The sequence below is a fragment of the Erpetoichthys calabaricus genome, chromosome 4 (genome assembly GCF_900747795.2).
Source record: "Erpetoichthys calabaricus chromosome 4, fErpCal1.3, whole genome shotgun sequence".
Lineage (NCBI taxonomy): Eukaryota > Metazoa > Chordata > Cladistia > Polypteriformes > Polypteridae > Erpetoichthys > Erpetoichthys calabaricus.
Window position 1 is genome coordinate 246,920,666 of NC_041397.2, and position 18,089 is coordinate 246,938,754.

The 18,089-nt window shown below is 35.7% G+C and overlaps 1 protein-coding gene across 2 annotated transcripts in view; it reads left to right on the forward strand.

Annotated features, from left to right (window-relative positions):
* ska3 (spindle and kinetochore associated complex subunit 3) overlaps window positions 1-16,206 on the forward strand; it is a 33,013-nt gene extending 16,807 nt beyond the window's left edge. For both annotated transcript variants that reach the window (XM_028800553.2, XM_051926186.1), the window contains exons 6-12: window positions 1,235-1,293; window positions 4,808-4,965; window positions 5,186-5,329; window positions 5,613-5,789; window positions 6,509-6,606; window positions 8,282-8,415; window positions 15,310-16,206. In XM_028800553.2, coding sequence (XP_028656386.1) covers window positions 1,235-1,293; window positions 4,808-4,965; window positions 5,186-5,329; window positions 5,613-5,789; window positions 6,509-6,606; window positions 8,282-8,415; window positions 15,310-15,479 — 940 coding nt within the window. In that variant the 3' untranslated portion in view covers window positions 15,480-16,206. The remainder of the gene's footprint in view (window positions 1-1,234; window positions 1,294-4,807; window positions 4,966-5,185; window positions 5,330-5,612; window positions 5,790-6,508; window positions 6,607-8,281; window positions 8,416-15,309) is intronic.
* The last annotated feature ends 1,883 nt before the right edge of the window (window positions 16,207-18,089 follow it).

Sequence of the window (18,089 nt, forward strand, 5' to 3'; positions counted from 1 at the left end):
ATGTATTACTCTTAACTATTTTTCTTTGAGTGTATGAAATATTTGGTGATTATTTGTTAGATGAAATAAATAGACCACTAAGACATTACTTGCATTTTCCTCCACTGTAATTATTTACAGAGTACTATATGTTCTGGCTTCCTAACTTGGTAAATATAACTACATTTGCCTGCAGTACCACTCTGCCTTTACTACATAGACCTATGTCCATGTTTTAGTGTTGTTTTTAAACTTTTTTTTTCTGCCACTTCATAGTAAAAAATGTCACTCTTTCTGTCTATTCTAAAGTTTTGTTCTTGAAGTAATTCTACTTGTTAGTCTTATGCAGTTGTGCTTAATGATTGGTAAAGAGTTTAAGTTTGGATCTTAAAGCTAGTTCAGGTAATCCATCTCTAAGGCTTTTATGAAGAGTACTATAGTTTGCAGGCCCAAATAAAGTTACTTTCTGCTTCCAACAGAGTGGGTCACATTTCTGCTCTAAAGAGACGGAACTAATGCAGGCATCTAGTAATTTGGATCAAGGTCTGTTCCAGATACAGATCTAGTGCTTACTTCTAGGTATTTTATTTTGACCATTGGAGTGAAAAGAGTTAAGCTTGCTGTCACAAGTTTTAAAAACAAATTTTCGGTGCATTTTGTGTCTGAAGGACTGTCTGCATATCAATTCATCCTTGATGAGCACCTTTTATTATCAGATAAAACTCTGAAGGCAAGTTGTCCAAATGTTGGCTAAATGGACAACTATAGGATAGTACAGTCTGGAGTAGAAGTGGGGACATGGCAACTAGCTTTATGCATTACACTTACACTTAACTCTTAAGCCTTTTGTTTTTCACAAGGAATTCTTTGAGTACCACTACTGAAAGCCTAACTAAATTGGGCAACACACAAATTGTCCTACACCCATAACCTATTATCATCTAGCTGGAATTATCACTGAAAATCTGAAGCTTGTGTAATTTTAATTTTATAAACATACATTTTCAAATATCCAACGGCAATAAGATTTGATACCCTGCCACTTAATGACTTCAAGTGAAGATGGATATAAGCTTTCAGTTTATATACAAGTGATAGTCTCATTTATCAGGAAAGAATTCTTTTCACAGTAGTGTGATATGCAAGTATTTTGGTATATTTAGTGATTTCTGTTCAGTTACAATTATTTTAAGTGGTTAAATAAACTGTTTTTTTTTTTTTTGCCTAATAAACACGATTTAATACTTTTCAACAGGACAAATGAAGATTTTGAAAGTATAGAGGCAGCTGGAACTTGTGAGGCTGGTACATCAGGTATTTGTTTGCACTTGTTAACGTTACCGTGACTTTCACATTCTTAAACTTATCTTTAAATATGCTATACATGTGTATAACAATTTACTGATTGATAAATTTTACTTTATAACAACCAATAAACTGCAGAACAATTAAAAGGTGTTGCGGCATTCAAGAAATTATAACAGCATAACAAAATACAGTACATGTCAGTTCATGTGGTTGGCCACAATAAAATGGGTAAGTATTGTACAGCAGAGTTAAAAAGCACTAAAGACCATTTTGAACGAAGACAAAGTATAAAATGCAAAAAAATGTCCCTAAGGTTTCAGCAGTGGCTTATCTAACTTTCAGTCCTAAATTGGTGTAACATCTTGACAAGATTCCCAGAGGAGTTATCAAGATAGTGAAAAAATGAACATTTGCCCAAATTAGTGCAAAGTGTTAACTAAAATATTTTTTTTAAAAGCTACTCACAGAACGATTGAAAAGCAGATTGCAGGAGTCTGTGTAATAAAGACAGGGTTGGGCTCATCAAAACAAGAAGGATGAACATTCTGAAGAGATAAAAGGTTAAAGTAGGAGTAGAATAATTGCACAAACTAAAATTTGGGGATTGGCCCCTTATATTGTCTGACAGAGTAGTCAAAAAAGACAATTATTGTAAGCGGTGAAACAACAAAAAGACTAGTGATAAATGAAGAGACTGAAAATTTATGTTGAGGTGGCAGGAAGTAGGGTGAGGTCATCGAGGTGTGTGACATAGGATTTAGTTAGAATAATGTATGAGATTAAAACAAGACAGCTCTCAGTGCCTTATATGCAGGCTTACATTTGTTTTCACATTTTACACTATCTGCTTTTTTCTTTCTTTCATTGAATTAGGGTTACCTCCGCTCACTTTTCTAATTTATTCAATATCCAGAATTGGCCTCCTAGAACATAATTCTTTTACATGTGGATACCATGTGTTGTGGGGCAGCTGGACCCTATCCCATCAATCATTGGGCCCAAAACAATACCAGGATGGGGTCCATTGTAGGGTGAACCAATACACTCTTTAAGGGAAAACAATTGGATTCCATTTATTTAAAGACCCATAGGTCTAAATGGAAACTATATATAGGGAAAAAAATGCTGATCTTTATACATGAGAATAGTATTCTGAATGATAGTGATTTTATGGACTTTACTTTGACTGGGAACAATTGATCTGTGGATCACGGGTCGAGACCTACGAACATTTCTTTGTACCTTGGCAATCTAGGAGCCTGGGATGTTTGTTTCCTTGATTATATTTGCTATGCTGGTCTGCTCTTGATTCATTTTACTGTGCTCTATGACTAAGAACTGATCTGATGTTTATACCCACCTGGCTTGTGGCTCCAGGGTGATAACGTCTGTAATACCCTGCGTTACTGTTTATGGCTGTTTGTTGGAACCTCCAAATCCTGCTACCTCCTCCTACTATGCTTTCTGCTGCTTTGCTATCGCCGCTCATCTACTCTAACGGCTCCGCTGTGCTGTGCTGCTTCTCCACTTCTGTCAGATAAGTATTGTTCAGTATCATGCTAAAATACTCTCGTGACAAACTCCTTCATATTAAACAGTTTGTCCAGAGCAAATGGTCTGACTGGAATATCCTAAAAGACAATGGTATTTTGCGGCGCCTGAAATAAGTACATTGCGTGTCAGGTCGCTGCTGCCACCGCCGGGCTGCGAATGAAAAGAACATCGGTGGCATTTGCTCAGGAATATGGCCTGAAACTAGAAGTGTCAGTGTGCCAAATTTACATTATGTGAAAATAAACTCCGATCACAGCTCTGTGCAAACAGAAGCCTCATTATGTAATAGTTCATTGTTTAATTCGAGATCTCTTAATGGCAAAGCATTGGTGCTGTCAGAATTCATTATTGACACCAAACTTGATACTGTATACTGTGTTTAATGAAGACTCTATTTCAATGTTAAAAGTGGAACTTCATCAGAGCTTTCTCAGCTCACAACCTGCCTCAATAAAATTAATACCTGTATGGAACAGAACTCTTTAAAATTAAGTTGCAACAAATCTGAACTCCTGCAAATTGTGATTAAAGTGCAACGTAATAAAATGAGCTCTTTCCCGATCCATCTTGGTGGTGATCTCATCAGACCTGCCTCTACTGCAAAGAATCTTGGTGTCATTTTTGATTCCTCCCTTTTTTATTCCGCCCACATAAATCACATTAAGAAACTTGCTTACTTTCACCTCCGTAACGTATCCCGTGTTCGCTCCTTCCTCTCCTTTTCTAATGCTGAGAAACTCGTCCATGCTTTTATCACATCCCGCATCTATTACTGTAATTCCCTACTGGCAGGTGCCCCTTCTAATCTTATATTGCACCTTCAGCTTATTCAAAACTTGGTTGCAAGAGTCCAGCAGCAGCGAGCACATAACACCCATCCTGCTCCGCCTTCACTGGCTCCCTGTGTCTTACAGAATTGAATATAAAGTCCTACTAATATCCTACAAAGCCTTAAATGACCTTGCGCCAAACTACGTCAGTAACCTTCTCCATCACTATGTGCCTGTCCGCCCACTAAGGTCCTCTGATTCTGGAAATCTTATTGTGCCCCACACTAGTCTACACTCCAAGGGTGACAGGGCCTTCAGCTGTATAGTGCCCAGACTCTGGAATGACCTACCGAAATTAATCCGGCCAGCCGACTCCATGAATTCTTTTTAAAAAAATAAACAAAAAAAAAAAAAACCAACTCAAAACTCATCTGTTCAGGAAGGCTTTTAGCTCTACCTGACTTTATTACCCTTCTCTCAGTTTACCTCTATGTCAAGATGCTCATGTAACCTGTATGTGTGTGTACTATGCCATCAGTTATGTTGTCTGTTAGGCTTTTTCTCTGATTACTGTCTTAATCTTCTTTATTTATTTATCTGGTTTAGTACAATGCTATGTACTGTATACCCTGCCTTGAGCATGGGAAAGGTGCTATATAAATAAAATGTATTATTATTCCAGCGTCCCCGCAATCCTAGAAAAGCAGGTTAGGATAATGAATGGGGAAATAATATTCAGCAACAAGATATATTAATTTTCAATGCAAATTTGCAGTAACCTGTAAAGAACTGAGGGATTTATGTATATTAATACTTTATGTGGCTATGCAGAAACAAGAAAATAACAAATGTTTAACTATATTGTAAACACTGTTGAATATAATCTTTTTTGCACATCATGTACAATAATGTTAATTGAGCATGATGTCTAAAGCTGAATAGTAAATTGTATATTCAAGCCATTAGACAATTATTAGAGACAGAGTTGGAGAAATACTCAAAAAACGAAGTTTTGTAAAGCGCAGACCCTTTATTTAAAAAAATAAATAAATAAAAACATCTTGGCTATACAAGTTTGATAGACATGTGTGTTCCCCCTACCTCCCTTAAACTCATGGTGCAAAACAAAGAGAAATATCTTTGATCTACAAATTTGATTTTTGATAAATCTGATTCTTTTGTGTTTCTGTCTTTAGCTGGTGTGATAAATTCCCCTCTGCTACCTGTGTTCCAAACTCCTGGATTTAAAATTGCTTCACAAAAAAGTCCTGAAAAATTAAGCCCTGAAAAGAAAGCCAGTTCAACACCAGAGATCCCAGCCTTTGAAACTCCATATTTCAAGAAACTAATCCATGTAAGTCACAATGCCAAAAGAATTACCAATTATTATTATTTTTTGTTTATTCCACTTCTGCCACATTTTGGTGTCTTACTCATTAATATCAGTATAAAAATTAAAATTCATTACTTGAATAATATGAAATAATATACTTTATTCAAACATTCTGTACTTTCAGATGTGCTAGTGTGTATATTTTATCAAAGCTTTCAAAAATTTCCATTTTTTACTTTAGGAAAAGGAAACGGAACAAATATCCGATAATCTAAATTCGAATGAAAAACCTCAAAGAGTGCCATCTCCACCAGTACTAGAGTCCAAGAAATATGAATGTACTGAAATCTCCAAGGATCCTCCAGTGCTTTCTTTTAATGCATTTGTAATTTTTTTTCAAGTTTTTTGATTACAAAATTATGTATTTGCTGTCTACAATACTTTTTTTGTTTGTTTTTCTATGTGTAAACCTGATTGGTGATTTTTAAATTAGCTGGGTGGTTGCAGACCCTATTAAGGATAGATTCTTGCTTTGTACCTGATGTTGCTAGGCCCTTAACCCTGAATTAGCTGATAGTATATAGAGGTGTTTTTATGTTTTGTTTTTTTTACATGGTATTTCTGATACTATTCATCAGTTAATATATATTCTTACTTCGTCTTTGCAGCAAACAAACGCAGCCAACCATCTCAGTTTAAAGGAACCTGACCTACCAGTCCTCACTTCTCAGTTGTCAAAAGTAGAAGACATCCAACTGATAAGCCCTCCAAAGCGTAGTATTTTTGCGCTTGAGATGAAAACCCCAGAGAGGCCAAATTTTTCTCTTCATTCATGTGCACTGATGGTTAGAAATAATAACATATTGTGTATTATTCATTGAATAGAATACCACAGTTCTGATTATAGTCAGCAGACGTACAACATAATACATAAGTGATAAAAGTTAATGGTTAAGAATGATCAGCATTTAGTTGGTCTTACTTTTGAATTAATTTAGCAAAGGTATCACAGAAACTACTGTATTATATTTTTATTAAAATTGTATATTGTATTGCATCTATTTTGACAGTAAAAAAGAATATTATGTATTTTCTTTTAATAATTAATGCAAAAATGTAAGTGAAAGATTATCAATTTTAAATGGAGTAAAATACCAAGATTTGTTTGGCACAATCAACATTTAATATTTCTAGAGATACTTAAGGTGTATTCTTATTTACTTTTTTTATCATAATCTTTATTCTGAGTGTATCTTTATTCTAAGGATTAATCTATCTTTAGGTGTTATCATTTTTTCCTTTGTTGTTAAGCAGCCATTACTAAATGTTTAAATTAAATTTTGTTGTTCTAAAACTTGGAGACAGAGTGACGCAGCAGTAGCTCTGTTGCCTTGCAGAGTGATGGGGTGGGGTGGGGGGGTTCACTCCTGGCTCCCTTGTCTGTGGAGTTTGCATGTTCTCACCATGTGCACATGGGTTTCCTCCCACTCTCTAAAGACATGCAGTTTAAGATGATATCTATTTCTTCAATATGGCTTGAAGATCTTCACTTTTTTTTTTAAAGGGGATTCATAACCAAGGTTTGGAATATGAAAAGCTGTCTGTCATTCCAACAAAGCCTAGCTTTACTTCAGACATGTCCAAAAAAGAAAAGGAAAACAGGCAAGTAACATATTGCAACAACCCTAATGATTAACTACACTTTTAATGGGTGCTGAAAATTGTTGAAAAATCTTGCATTGAGATGTTTTCTTTCAGTGAACTGTTGTCACTGTCTTAAAAAACGGCGCAGATTAATTTTATGCAATTATCTGAATGAATTTGATTAACGTTTTAACTAAAGTATGCAAAAAAAAAAAAAAAAGATTATAACCTGAATTTTGTGTAATACATTTGTTATCCTGCATGCTGCAGGTGTCATTTAAAGGCATGTTCACACTATAGAAGCCTTTTCAGATCATGTGCTAGCGGTAGTATCATTTTGAAAATGCTTCTCATCTGGATTAGTTTAACGCAGTAGCATAAAGTCAGATGGCCGATTAAACACTGAATCATGCTTCAGCATGCCAGGTCATCTCCCAGAGCTTTGGCTTTCCTCTCCCCTGTGAATAATAGTGGCAGCTTTTCTCATAACCAGAACAGTTGACATGTGCTAACAAGTCTACAAAGAAATGGCAATTATTTAGGAATTTACTGAGGTGATTTAATTTTTGTCTATTTTTGTGATAGAATTAACAACATATTTATCAGTCATATTTCTGGGACCCCTTTATAAGTTTTTGATGTCAAGTGTTAACTTGAATTAATGATACTAGTGTTTATTATTATTATTATTATTATATTACTTGGCAGTTGATATGAGTGCGCAGCAGTGCTTTACAGCTCTCCTGTAAATATTAAACAGTATTTATGCAAAGCTTTTAACCTCACTCTGAATGGACATGAATGGGGCTTATGGTGAAGATGTAACTTTTCTGGACCATTTAATGGTGCCATGTGGTTACAGTTTCACGGCCAATTAAACATAACACTGAATATTTGACATATCTAACACTGATTCTATTTTTAACCTGTTGTATAAGCACCAAATGATGCATGAAGTCTCATCCTTATTTTGGAGTTAATATATTCAGTTAATCTGCTTATTTTGATTTCAGTTCTTGCAGTTTGACTTTTGTGGCTGGATCATTAACTTGTATTTCAGTGTCTAATTACTAATATTACATTGTTAAAATAATTACCGTACATTTTATTATTTAGTCTGGTGCAACACCCAAACTTTTTTGTGGCAAAAAGTAGAGCTAACTTACTTTTTTAATCTATACACAAAAAGAATATATCTGTTAAAGCAACAAACGTGTTTTGATGCATGGTGTACTTCTTACTCACTGTGTGCCTTATTAAAATTTAAATAACCTATCATGTTAAGTTTAAACCAACTTCATAAAAAACAATTTAAAATGATTTAATAATCTAGTTGAGGCCTTTGCACATTCATCTCAGTAAGTTATCCCTTGGTGCTGTATGTTATATTTCATGTAGTTGGCAATATCTTTAGTGTTTGTATACAATTACAATTCCATTTGAAAAAGTGCAGCACAGTAGGGATGAAGAATTGTGCTACCTTAGAAACTCGCATCACAGTATAATTTTTACAGGGAATGCATTCTCGTACTGGATTTTTGTCCATATTAAAGAAGTTCAAATAGCATGATCCATTACAATTACTCGGGAGAGAATTCTAAAATAAAGGAAGGTTTAATTACTTGATGAGGAGTCTATCATATACAGTATTACATTCTCTCTCTCTCTCTCTCTCTCTCTCTTATATGCAAAGAGGTCCTCTAAAGATGGCCATGATTTCTGAAAAGGAGTATCTTGCATTACCCAATCATCTGAGACAAGTCTCACTTGAAGAATTAAACAGATTAATTCAGAAGTTTAATGCAGTACTCAAGGAAAAATATAAAGGTGAGTATTTATACATTTTACATTGTTTTCCCGTTTTCTTTTGAGCAGCATTATTTTCTTGCTCCAGTGACATTTTTATCATGCTTTTGACCTAGTATACTGTCCATTTAAATCTTTATTATGGAAATTCTTGGTAGTAAATAGGATATCAAAAGGTTTTCTCAATTGTATCTTGGTTAACAAAAACCACAATACTTGTGTGTAGTACATCTGGATCAAAAGAGCATTGATGATGATGACACTTCAGGTGAAGTTCTTGCTGGTGCAGTCCATAATGTACAGCATTTGTTCAAGTGCAGATGTTAATTTTGCCAGCTTTTTTTCTACTGCTTATTATTTTAATTCTGCCAACCTTAAAATGTTTAGCTGCTGCAAAGTTGAATATATTGATATTTGTGATTAGACTATAAAATTGTTTTTCTTCATGTTCTAAACAAGTTAGAAAATGTAAACATGGTATATCATTCAGGTGTACCTGGCGACTAAGTTAACTGATATGAAAATTTAGAGCATTTCACATGTCATAGAGTCATTTATCACGTTTTTGTTTATAAAATAAATTGGTAACAGGGAGTCATATTCAAAAATAACAGACTTAATAGAATACAATCACATGTATTAGTAGACTACATTAAAAACATGCATTTTAAAAGTACTTTACAATGTCATGTATTTCAAAATGTAGCGTAAATCGGCTTGTGGTGGCGCAAGGGTTTTATAAACTGCAAGTCAAGTCATGTATAAATGACATTGATCGATGCATTTTATTCATGGATAGTCTCTGACTAACTGCTACTCAATTTTCTTAAACATAATATTTTTTTAAAGTATAACTCAACAGATTAGTACCCACAAATTGTGAAAAGAAAAATAACTGTTATAAAATCATCAGTACTAGCAAAAGTATTAACATTACCATATGACAAGAGAAAAGTACCGTAATTTAAATAAGTTCCCATCTTGCTATTAATATTAACTGAAATCCAGTAGTGCTGGACTTTATGGTGGATAGTTAAGCTCTATGAAGCTATGTTTCCTAATAGCAACCTTCAATTTTTGAGATCTGTGGGACGGTGCATTGTAATGAAGCAGCAACATGCCTGCTGACAGTTTTCCCACATTTCTATTTGATGGCCTCATGTAATGACTTCATTATGGAAGAGTAAGTTTCTCCAGTGATGGTAACTTGTGTGGCATGAATTCCTATCGCAGTACCCGCTTTGTATCCCAGAAAAGTATTGCCTTGCCTTTTCTACTGGAATGCTGCACACACAATTTCATGGGGGTCTGAAACCTCTTATGCTTCCAATACATGAACCCTCGTTTCATTTCAGGAACATGGTGGTGAATCCATATTTCATCCCCAGTAACAATACATGAAGAAAAAGTCAGTGGGATATTCTCTAAGAAGGTCCACATTTTTCAGGAGAACTTGTTGTGAAATTACCTCAAACTGCATGTATGGCATGCCAAGATATGTCCTGACTCTAGTGACAAGTTCAGGTTTGTACAGTAACATAAGTACATAATACTCAGACAAATTATTGAACAACCCTCGTAGATGAGTGTGCAGATTCGCTAATGTTTTTCAATAGAAGATTTTGAAATTTCAAAACATTGTACAGTGTGATTTGTTCAAGATACATCAATGAAAAGTGAACTGAGTCATCAAATTTCTTTGAAGAGTAAGAGTGCCATATGGGACTACAACTCCTGTGTACCCCTATAGGTGTGCACATGGAAGATCTACCAGATGGATGCTGTCACCTATCACACTTGGCAAGCATATGGCCCCATGAGTGGCTTCCCTCCATCCTTCCTTTATAAAGGCTTCCCAGCTGGGTAAAGAACCATCCATCCTGCCTAGATTGCCTGTCACTCTTTGTCCTATGACATTGTTTGTGCATTTCTGGGGTTCCCCCTATTTTTGGACATCTATGGATGAAAAAAACCCTCATTTTAAGCTATTTTTGGACCATATTTTGTTGCAGAAAATAACACCTTTATGATGATGAGTAAATCAGAAAGGCTTGAAGTTGTGCATGTCACATCAACTGACCACAGGGAATCGCCCCCTAATGGGGTATGAGGGGTCAAAACTTTGAAAAATTGGAAATTGGTAATATAGGCATGCAGGGTGTCATTTTATGCAATTTTGAGGTTGCTGATCACAAATATGATAATAGTTTTGATATTCTTTACCAGTGATCCTAGCCCTCTTAAAAGCCACTCTTACAAGGTTAAAAATGACAACTGTCAACCAAGCATATGAGATATCATTTTAGATTATTTCTTGCTTGTTGATTATGAATTTTTTTTTGTTTGTTTGTTTTTTTTTTTTTTTTTGACCCTTTAGTGGGGATCTAGCCCTCTTTGGACCTCCGTTAGGGGGTGAAAATTACCAATTTCTGTTACAATTAAGAATATTTAGACTTTAAGCATTTGAATTGAAGCACACATTTTAATATTTTAAAATATAAGACACAACTGTTATTATATGCTTCAATTTTATGAAGAAAAGTATTTAATTTCTTATGCTGGCTTATGCCAAGTGAGCCTTTTTGAAATTTCAATTATGGGCAGACTTTAATATTTATCCAAACATTATCAGTTTAATATACAACTTAGAGATGTGTATTTATCAATCCGGAGTGAAAGAATCAGGACTTGGCATCCATGTTCCTTTAACATACTGTAACTGCTTTGGTTGAGGGTTCCCAAATAGTTCAAATGCAGCTACCAGAAAGATATTCTAGCAGTAATATGACTCATTGTAAAAAAACTTTAAAGATGAAGCGTCTTTGTTTTAAATTTTTTGTGAAATTCAAAGCAAACAGTTCACAACAAAGTAAAATAACACAAAAAAAGGAAAGGGGAATCTTCTTGTCTATGGTAAGTATGCTAGGTAACATTTCTGTAATCTCATTCACCACTCATCTGTACACAAGTCAGAAAACTATGTCCTTAATGCCAAGTCTTTTACTAAAGCAATTTTAACATGTGCTTATTAAGAGATTATAAGCTCATATCATCAGTCCAACTCTGTGTACTTCATAAAAATTCATTAACATTTTTCAAATTAGTTACATACTTCTTACACTACTTCTTTTGGTAAATATGGCAATAAATAAATAAAACATGTGAAGATGAATAGCCAAATTTGTTTTTGGATACGTATTTCTTTGTTTTTATTTCCTCGCTTATTCATTTCAGTGGCATCACATATACCATGAAGTACACCTTGAAATGAAAGCTGTTGTTTTTACCTGTCAAAGTTAAGAGGGAGGGCTCTAGTGAGTCCTGTGTTTTGATTGGTGAAGTGTATGCTCAAATGTGTGACTGTGTGCATCTGTGACAAACATGAGTGCAAGAAGAATTAGCCCAGAATTACTGTGGCAAGTGACTTTCAATTTAAGAAGCTCTGAATTAGTGCTGGGCGGTATACCGGTTCATACCGAAAACCGTTTTTTTATTTTTTTTATGATATGGATTTTTCATATACCGCAACACCGGTTTAAATTGCCTAAACGACGTTCGGAACGTGGCGCAGCGGGAAACTGTTCAAGTGGGGACCTTCTTCACTGCTACACCGCTAAACACAGATTTGTTGTACTAGGGCTCTTTTTCACTGCTACACCACCAAATAGTGGGCGGCAGCATAGGTATGCTGTGTGGTGAAAATGGACAGAGAGCCTGGAGATACTTTAGTTTTAAAAGGTCAGATGTGTAAATACTGTTTCTATACTACTGGATAATACTGCAAGCCAAGTTGTACTTGTTTTATTTGTTTTCAATACAGTGTAATGTACCTGGGTACTGTGTAATAGTGTGACGACATGTTTTCAAACCCCGTCATAAGTTATATAGCACATTAAATGCTTTATGTTAAGTGATTCTTAAACTGACTTCTTCTTGCACTAAGAGGAGGCACCGGCAGCGATCGCCGCACAGAATACATTCACTTCATGATCTTCCTTCTCTCTGAACATTTAGAATGCTAAAATAAATACTTAATATAATTTTCATGGTGAAATGCATTAAAGCATGCATTAATCATATGGGGGCATGGCGGCGTGCCTGCCTTGCATTTGCATGTTTTTCTGGTGGGTTTACTCAGCGCTTCAGTTTCCTTTCAAAGTCATGTAGGATGTGGGGTTTTGTTGTGCTATATTGACCCTACTAGTGTATGTTTTGCTTGTATTCATCCTTCGATGTGCTGGCGACTCGTTCAGAGATGGGCACAACTCTGAATGGATGGCATAATTAAACATGTATAACGAAGATATTTTTAAAGTTCTGAACACTCCGTGGGCTAAGTTTATAACTAGTTTTAATTTCACAAAGACATTTATCGTGTGGTGATTGGTTATGTGGAGAAAGAAAAAGGACGGATAGGAACTGGGGTTTTAGTACGTCAGATAGAGACAGCCCGCGTGCAGTAAAGATAGCCCGCTCAGAAGAACATGCATTGAATTCTGTGTTCGCGTCTCCGACCACCAGATCATAAACCCAATATTTACACAATATTTAAGTTAAACCTGTGCGATACCCATTCATACATCCAGTTTTTTGGAGCCTCGTCACACCTGCGATAAAGTTCTCTACACTGAACATACACCTGTGGACCCCTTACTGCGAGGGAGCAGCACTACCGCCTCACTACCGTGCATGTGTAATACCTGCTTTAATGCATTTCATCATGAAAATGATATCAAGTATTTATCTTAGCATTCTAAATTTTCAGAGAGCAGGAATATCATACAGTGAATGGATTCTGTATGGTGATCACTGTCTCCTCTTAGTGTGGAGGAAGTCAGTTTAAGAAGCGTAGTGATTAACAACTGGGTCGGGGAACGCAATACAAAGCATTTAATGTGCTACATTAACTTATGACGGGGTTTGACAAAATCTAGTAAATTAAACAATGATTTTAGGATGAAGTTTAGTTTACGACATTCTACTTTAATTATGAAGTAAACTATGAGAGTAAAGTGGAAATGTCGACTTTAATCTCAACATAAACGGCGAGAATAAAGTGGAAATGTCGACTTTAATCTCAACATAAACGGCGAGAATAAAGTGGAAATGTTGACTTTATTCTCGACATATAGTTTGTTTTTTTCTTCACTGTGGTCCTAATACGATTCCGTAGGGCCATACCACAAATAGCATTATAAATGCAAGTTGCAGGTTTATTATTTATGCAAATAGCTTAGCTTGAAGCAAGGTCCATATTAATGCAGTTTGCCTAAATGATGGTTCAGTTGGTAAAGATGTCATCACCAAGTTGCACTTGTTTTATTTTATTTTAATTTGGTGAATACTGTGTAATGCACCTGGGCTTGAAGTCTTGAAGTAATAGTGCAACTATCAGTAATAATACTATTATTTATTTTATTGTTATTATTTATTAGTTTAAATATTATGCAGTTTAATGATGATAAAGTTGTTTAAAAAGTCACTTCAACGTGTCAGTGGACAGAGATTGTTAACATTAACAGAAAGTGTAGTTGGTTTATAAAAAATATTTACTATTTATTCCTTTTCTAAGACATATTCGGTGCAATACAACTTTTGACAAGCACTTCTGGATATTTTACTAAGTCTAAATGCCTCTTTGTATGGTTGAAAATATGTTGTCAAGTTTTTGCAAAATTTGTTCAATAAAAAGGTTCTATATTTTGACTGCATCTGTTATGCAATGTGATACCTTCTCCATTAGTGCCACCCCCTTGACTCACTTTATGGGGCAATGCAAACCTGTATTAATACTTGTGTGCACATTAAAATGTTTTTTTTTGTACAATGTACAATACTCTTGACAGCGGAATAGGTTATTCTTAGCCTGTAATTCCAGTGGAAAATGTGGTTAACATCCACTCATGCATGTGGAAAAAAATACCGTCGAATACCATGAAACCGGGATAATTTAGAAAAATACCGTGATATAGAATTTTGGTCATACCGCCCACGCCTACTCTGAATTTATCAACAGGAGTTTGCATCTGAAGAGTCTGCTGTAAATGAGACCCGATGATCAATACATAACGGTCAGAAAACTGCATGTCCTTAATATCCAGTCTTTTACTAAAGCAAAGGTTTAAATCTGCTCTACTGACAATTCACCAATCAAAATGCAGCACTCCTTAAAGCCTGCCCTCTTAACTTTTAAGTATGCAATAAAATGAATTAAGTATGCAATAAAATGAATTAATGTTAATAATTAAATAAATACATAAATAAGCAACAGAAAACATTTTTCATGATATTTATACCCACATAATCATTTCATGATATTTTTTATTGTCACATTTCTCAATACATTTATTTATGTGTTTTATTTTGTTTTGTACAAAATACTCCTTCATACATGCTGCACAGAAGATCAGGACCCCGATATAAAACTTTGGCATGTGCGGCTTATTGTAACACTTTCCAGTGACTGTCTTAACACGTCATACTGATTTTTATATACAGTGTGTTGCTTTTTACCTCCAAAAGGCCAGTTTTTGACGTGCCCTAAAATACACTGTAATCAAGTTGATATTACCTGTAGGCATTATGTTACATTACAATACATGTAGGTATTATGTATTCTGATTATAGCATTTGGTTTTTAAACATTAACAAAATCGTGAAAGAGTTCCCAGCAGTCACAGGGTCTCCTCTCTCCCCAGTAGTAGAAGTGGCAGGGAAGGGAAATGTTACAGTGTACAAAGACCCTTAGCAAATGGCTACCCACCCTTTCCCTTGGGATTCTCTCTCGTGCAGCCTTCTGTTTTAGTGCAACTTGATAATCTGATGACCATCAAATCAATGGTATTGTGCACAGTACTTGGTCTAAATGTATACAAACACTCAGTGTGATTATCATGTGTTTTTCTGCATTTTCAGGAAATGACTCAAACTGCCCGGTGCCTAATTTTAATGAGAAGGAGTTGCAAGACATAACGGGGACAGGCGCCAAAGTTAAAATGTACCTTTTCTGTCTGACTGAACTGAACAGGCTTAGTGAAAACTGGACTCCTACCTATGGCAGCATGTACAGTCTAGTTCTGAAGTGAGCAGTTCTCGAGTGCTTCATTATGGATCCAGTTTTGTTTGTTTCCACAATTCTGTTATGCCTACTTCTTTTAATGTCCAAAGATTTACTATAACTTTAAAACAAGTTTCTTTTGAAGACTTTTCTTAAAATCGACTTATTTGATGTATAAGCAGAAGTGAAAGGCTGCAGTGGATGTGCCGTTTCATAGAGGAGGGACAAGTGGTATTACAAATCTGAGCGTGTGTCAAAGGCAGTGGCTGGACGATATGAGAATGGGCTTTTGTCTCAATGGCAGACCCCGAGTTAAAGGACTGGACTTATGACCCACAACTCTGCATGTACAGTGCTGCTCTAGAATTACTTGACTTTATGTACTTTTGTTTTGCTTCTTTTCAGTTTTCAATGTTGGGTTGAAAACCGTTTGTGTCATAATGGAATGGCTTTTTTTCTTTCATTTTTTTTTGTCTTACATTTTAAATGATTACATACCATTTATTTTGCATTTTGAATAAAATGACCTACAGGCCTGGTATCTTTAATGGCTGCATTCTTTCTCGTGTTTGTTTCATTACCTGTGCTGGTGCCAAAACAGAAACCAACTCCATAAAGTTAGTTCACAAATTATATCTTGGAGTGGCATGGTGGTGTAGTGCATAGCTAGCCCTACAGCTTTCACATTCCAGCTACAGATCAAAATCAAAAGTGTGCTGCTCCACTGTTCCACTAATTAGAAGGGGATCAAAAAAGTTTCTACCTGAAATGAGTGTTCAATGGTGCTGATTGGTCAGAGATGAACTATTCTGTATTAAGATATGTGAATTACAAGGTTCGAGCATTTGTGGGTTATAGTGGGTGTTGTTTATTGATGAACCAAATCGTACAAAATAAATTCCAACATAGTGTCTCATGTTCTAATTGAATGTCTAAAGGTAGAGAACAGTCCGACTCAGTCAGTTCATTCTTGACTAATCAGTTTAGCAGGATCAAAGCTATGGAACTGTGCTATTGCAGGACACCTCCTGAAGACGAGCCAAAGTCTGGCCCATCTTTAACTTGGATAACAGAAGAAAATGTTCCATCTTGGAGTGATATATAATGAAGAATCAAAGTAACAATGTGTGACATGGCAGACACTATGGGGATTTGATTTGGGCCCGCTGAATTCATTCATGAGCAATTAACAACTGAACAAGGGTGTGCACATTGTGCGAGTCCTGAACTGGAGCAATGGATACTGTGAGACTTCAAACTATGAATTAATTTGGACAGAGAAATTTAAGAAGCATTTCATAACTGGTAATGCAATGTGAATTTGTCACCATGACTTAGGGTCCAAACAGGAACATGGAGAATCTGCACCAGCCAAGAAATTCAAGAATTAAGCCAGTGCCTGGACCATGTTTTAATGATCTTGACAGTGTACTCCAAAGTGATTATGTGCCCACTAAAGGACCACATAACCAAGTGATATCACATGGATTTGCTTTGGTAGCTGTAGCAGTCAAAAAGATAAAAACTGGAACATTAGTAAGCCATCCTCCTCTGCTTCATGACAATGTCCATGCTTACCAACTGTAGGTTCAATGAGATGCCACAGTTGCTCTGTTACCCAGAACAAGCCCCTTGTGACTGCCACAGATTCCACCTCCTGAACATGTCAGGTTGGCTACAGACAAGGGTTTGCACAAGTAAAAGATGCTCACTGAAGCTTCTCTTAATAGAAGTCTTTTCATTGCCTCTTGTATCCACCATGACATTTAGATACATATGCTGACAATTACTTGCATGACATTTTAATGGATGCTTTAGTTTGGCTTATCAGACTATTTGTTGAACATTGGCTACAAACAGTGTACCCTGCAACTGACTGGCATCCATTACACATTCAGCTTCTTCCTTGAACCAAATCCCAGCACCTTGTTACTGACAAGTCAAGAAAATGAATTGATTTACCATTATGATAAATGATCATATGAAAGGCTCAAAGTTATCTTTCAGAAGTACTAATTCTTAAGATTGTGTAGTAATCTGCACCAGTTAGAGGTTAATTCACATTTGCTAATAATGTAATATACACAAGTATCAAAGTATACACAACAATCAGCATGTTTGTCATCTCCTCCATATATAACATTTCACAAGTTTCAAAGGCTTTTATTGACAATTACATTAAGTTTATGCAAACAGTCAATATTTGCAGTGTTGTTCCTTCTTTCTCAAGATCTCTGCAATTTGCCCTGGCATGCTGTCAATCAACTTCTGGGCCAAATCCTGACAGATGGCAGCCCATTCTTGCATAATCAATGCTTGGAGTTTGTCAGAATTTGTGGGTTTTTGTTTGTCCACCCGTCTCTTGAGGATTGATCACAAGTTCTCAATTGGGAGTTTCCTGGCCACAGACCCAAAATTTCAATGTTTTGTTGCCCGCGACACTTAGTTATTACTTTTGCCTGATGGCACGGTATTCCATCATGCTGGAAAAGGCACTGTTCATCACCAAACTGTTCTTGGATGGTTGGGAGAAGTTGCTTTTGGAGGATGTTTTGGTGCCATTCTTTATTCATGGCTGTGTTTTTAGGCATTGAGAGTGAGCCCACCCCCTTGGCTGAGAAGCAACCCCACACATGAA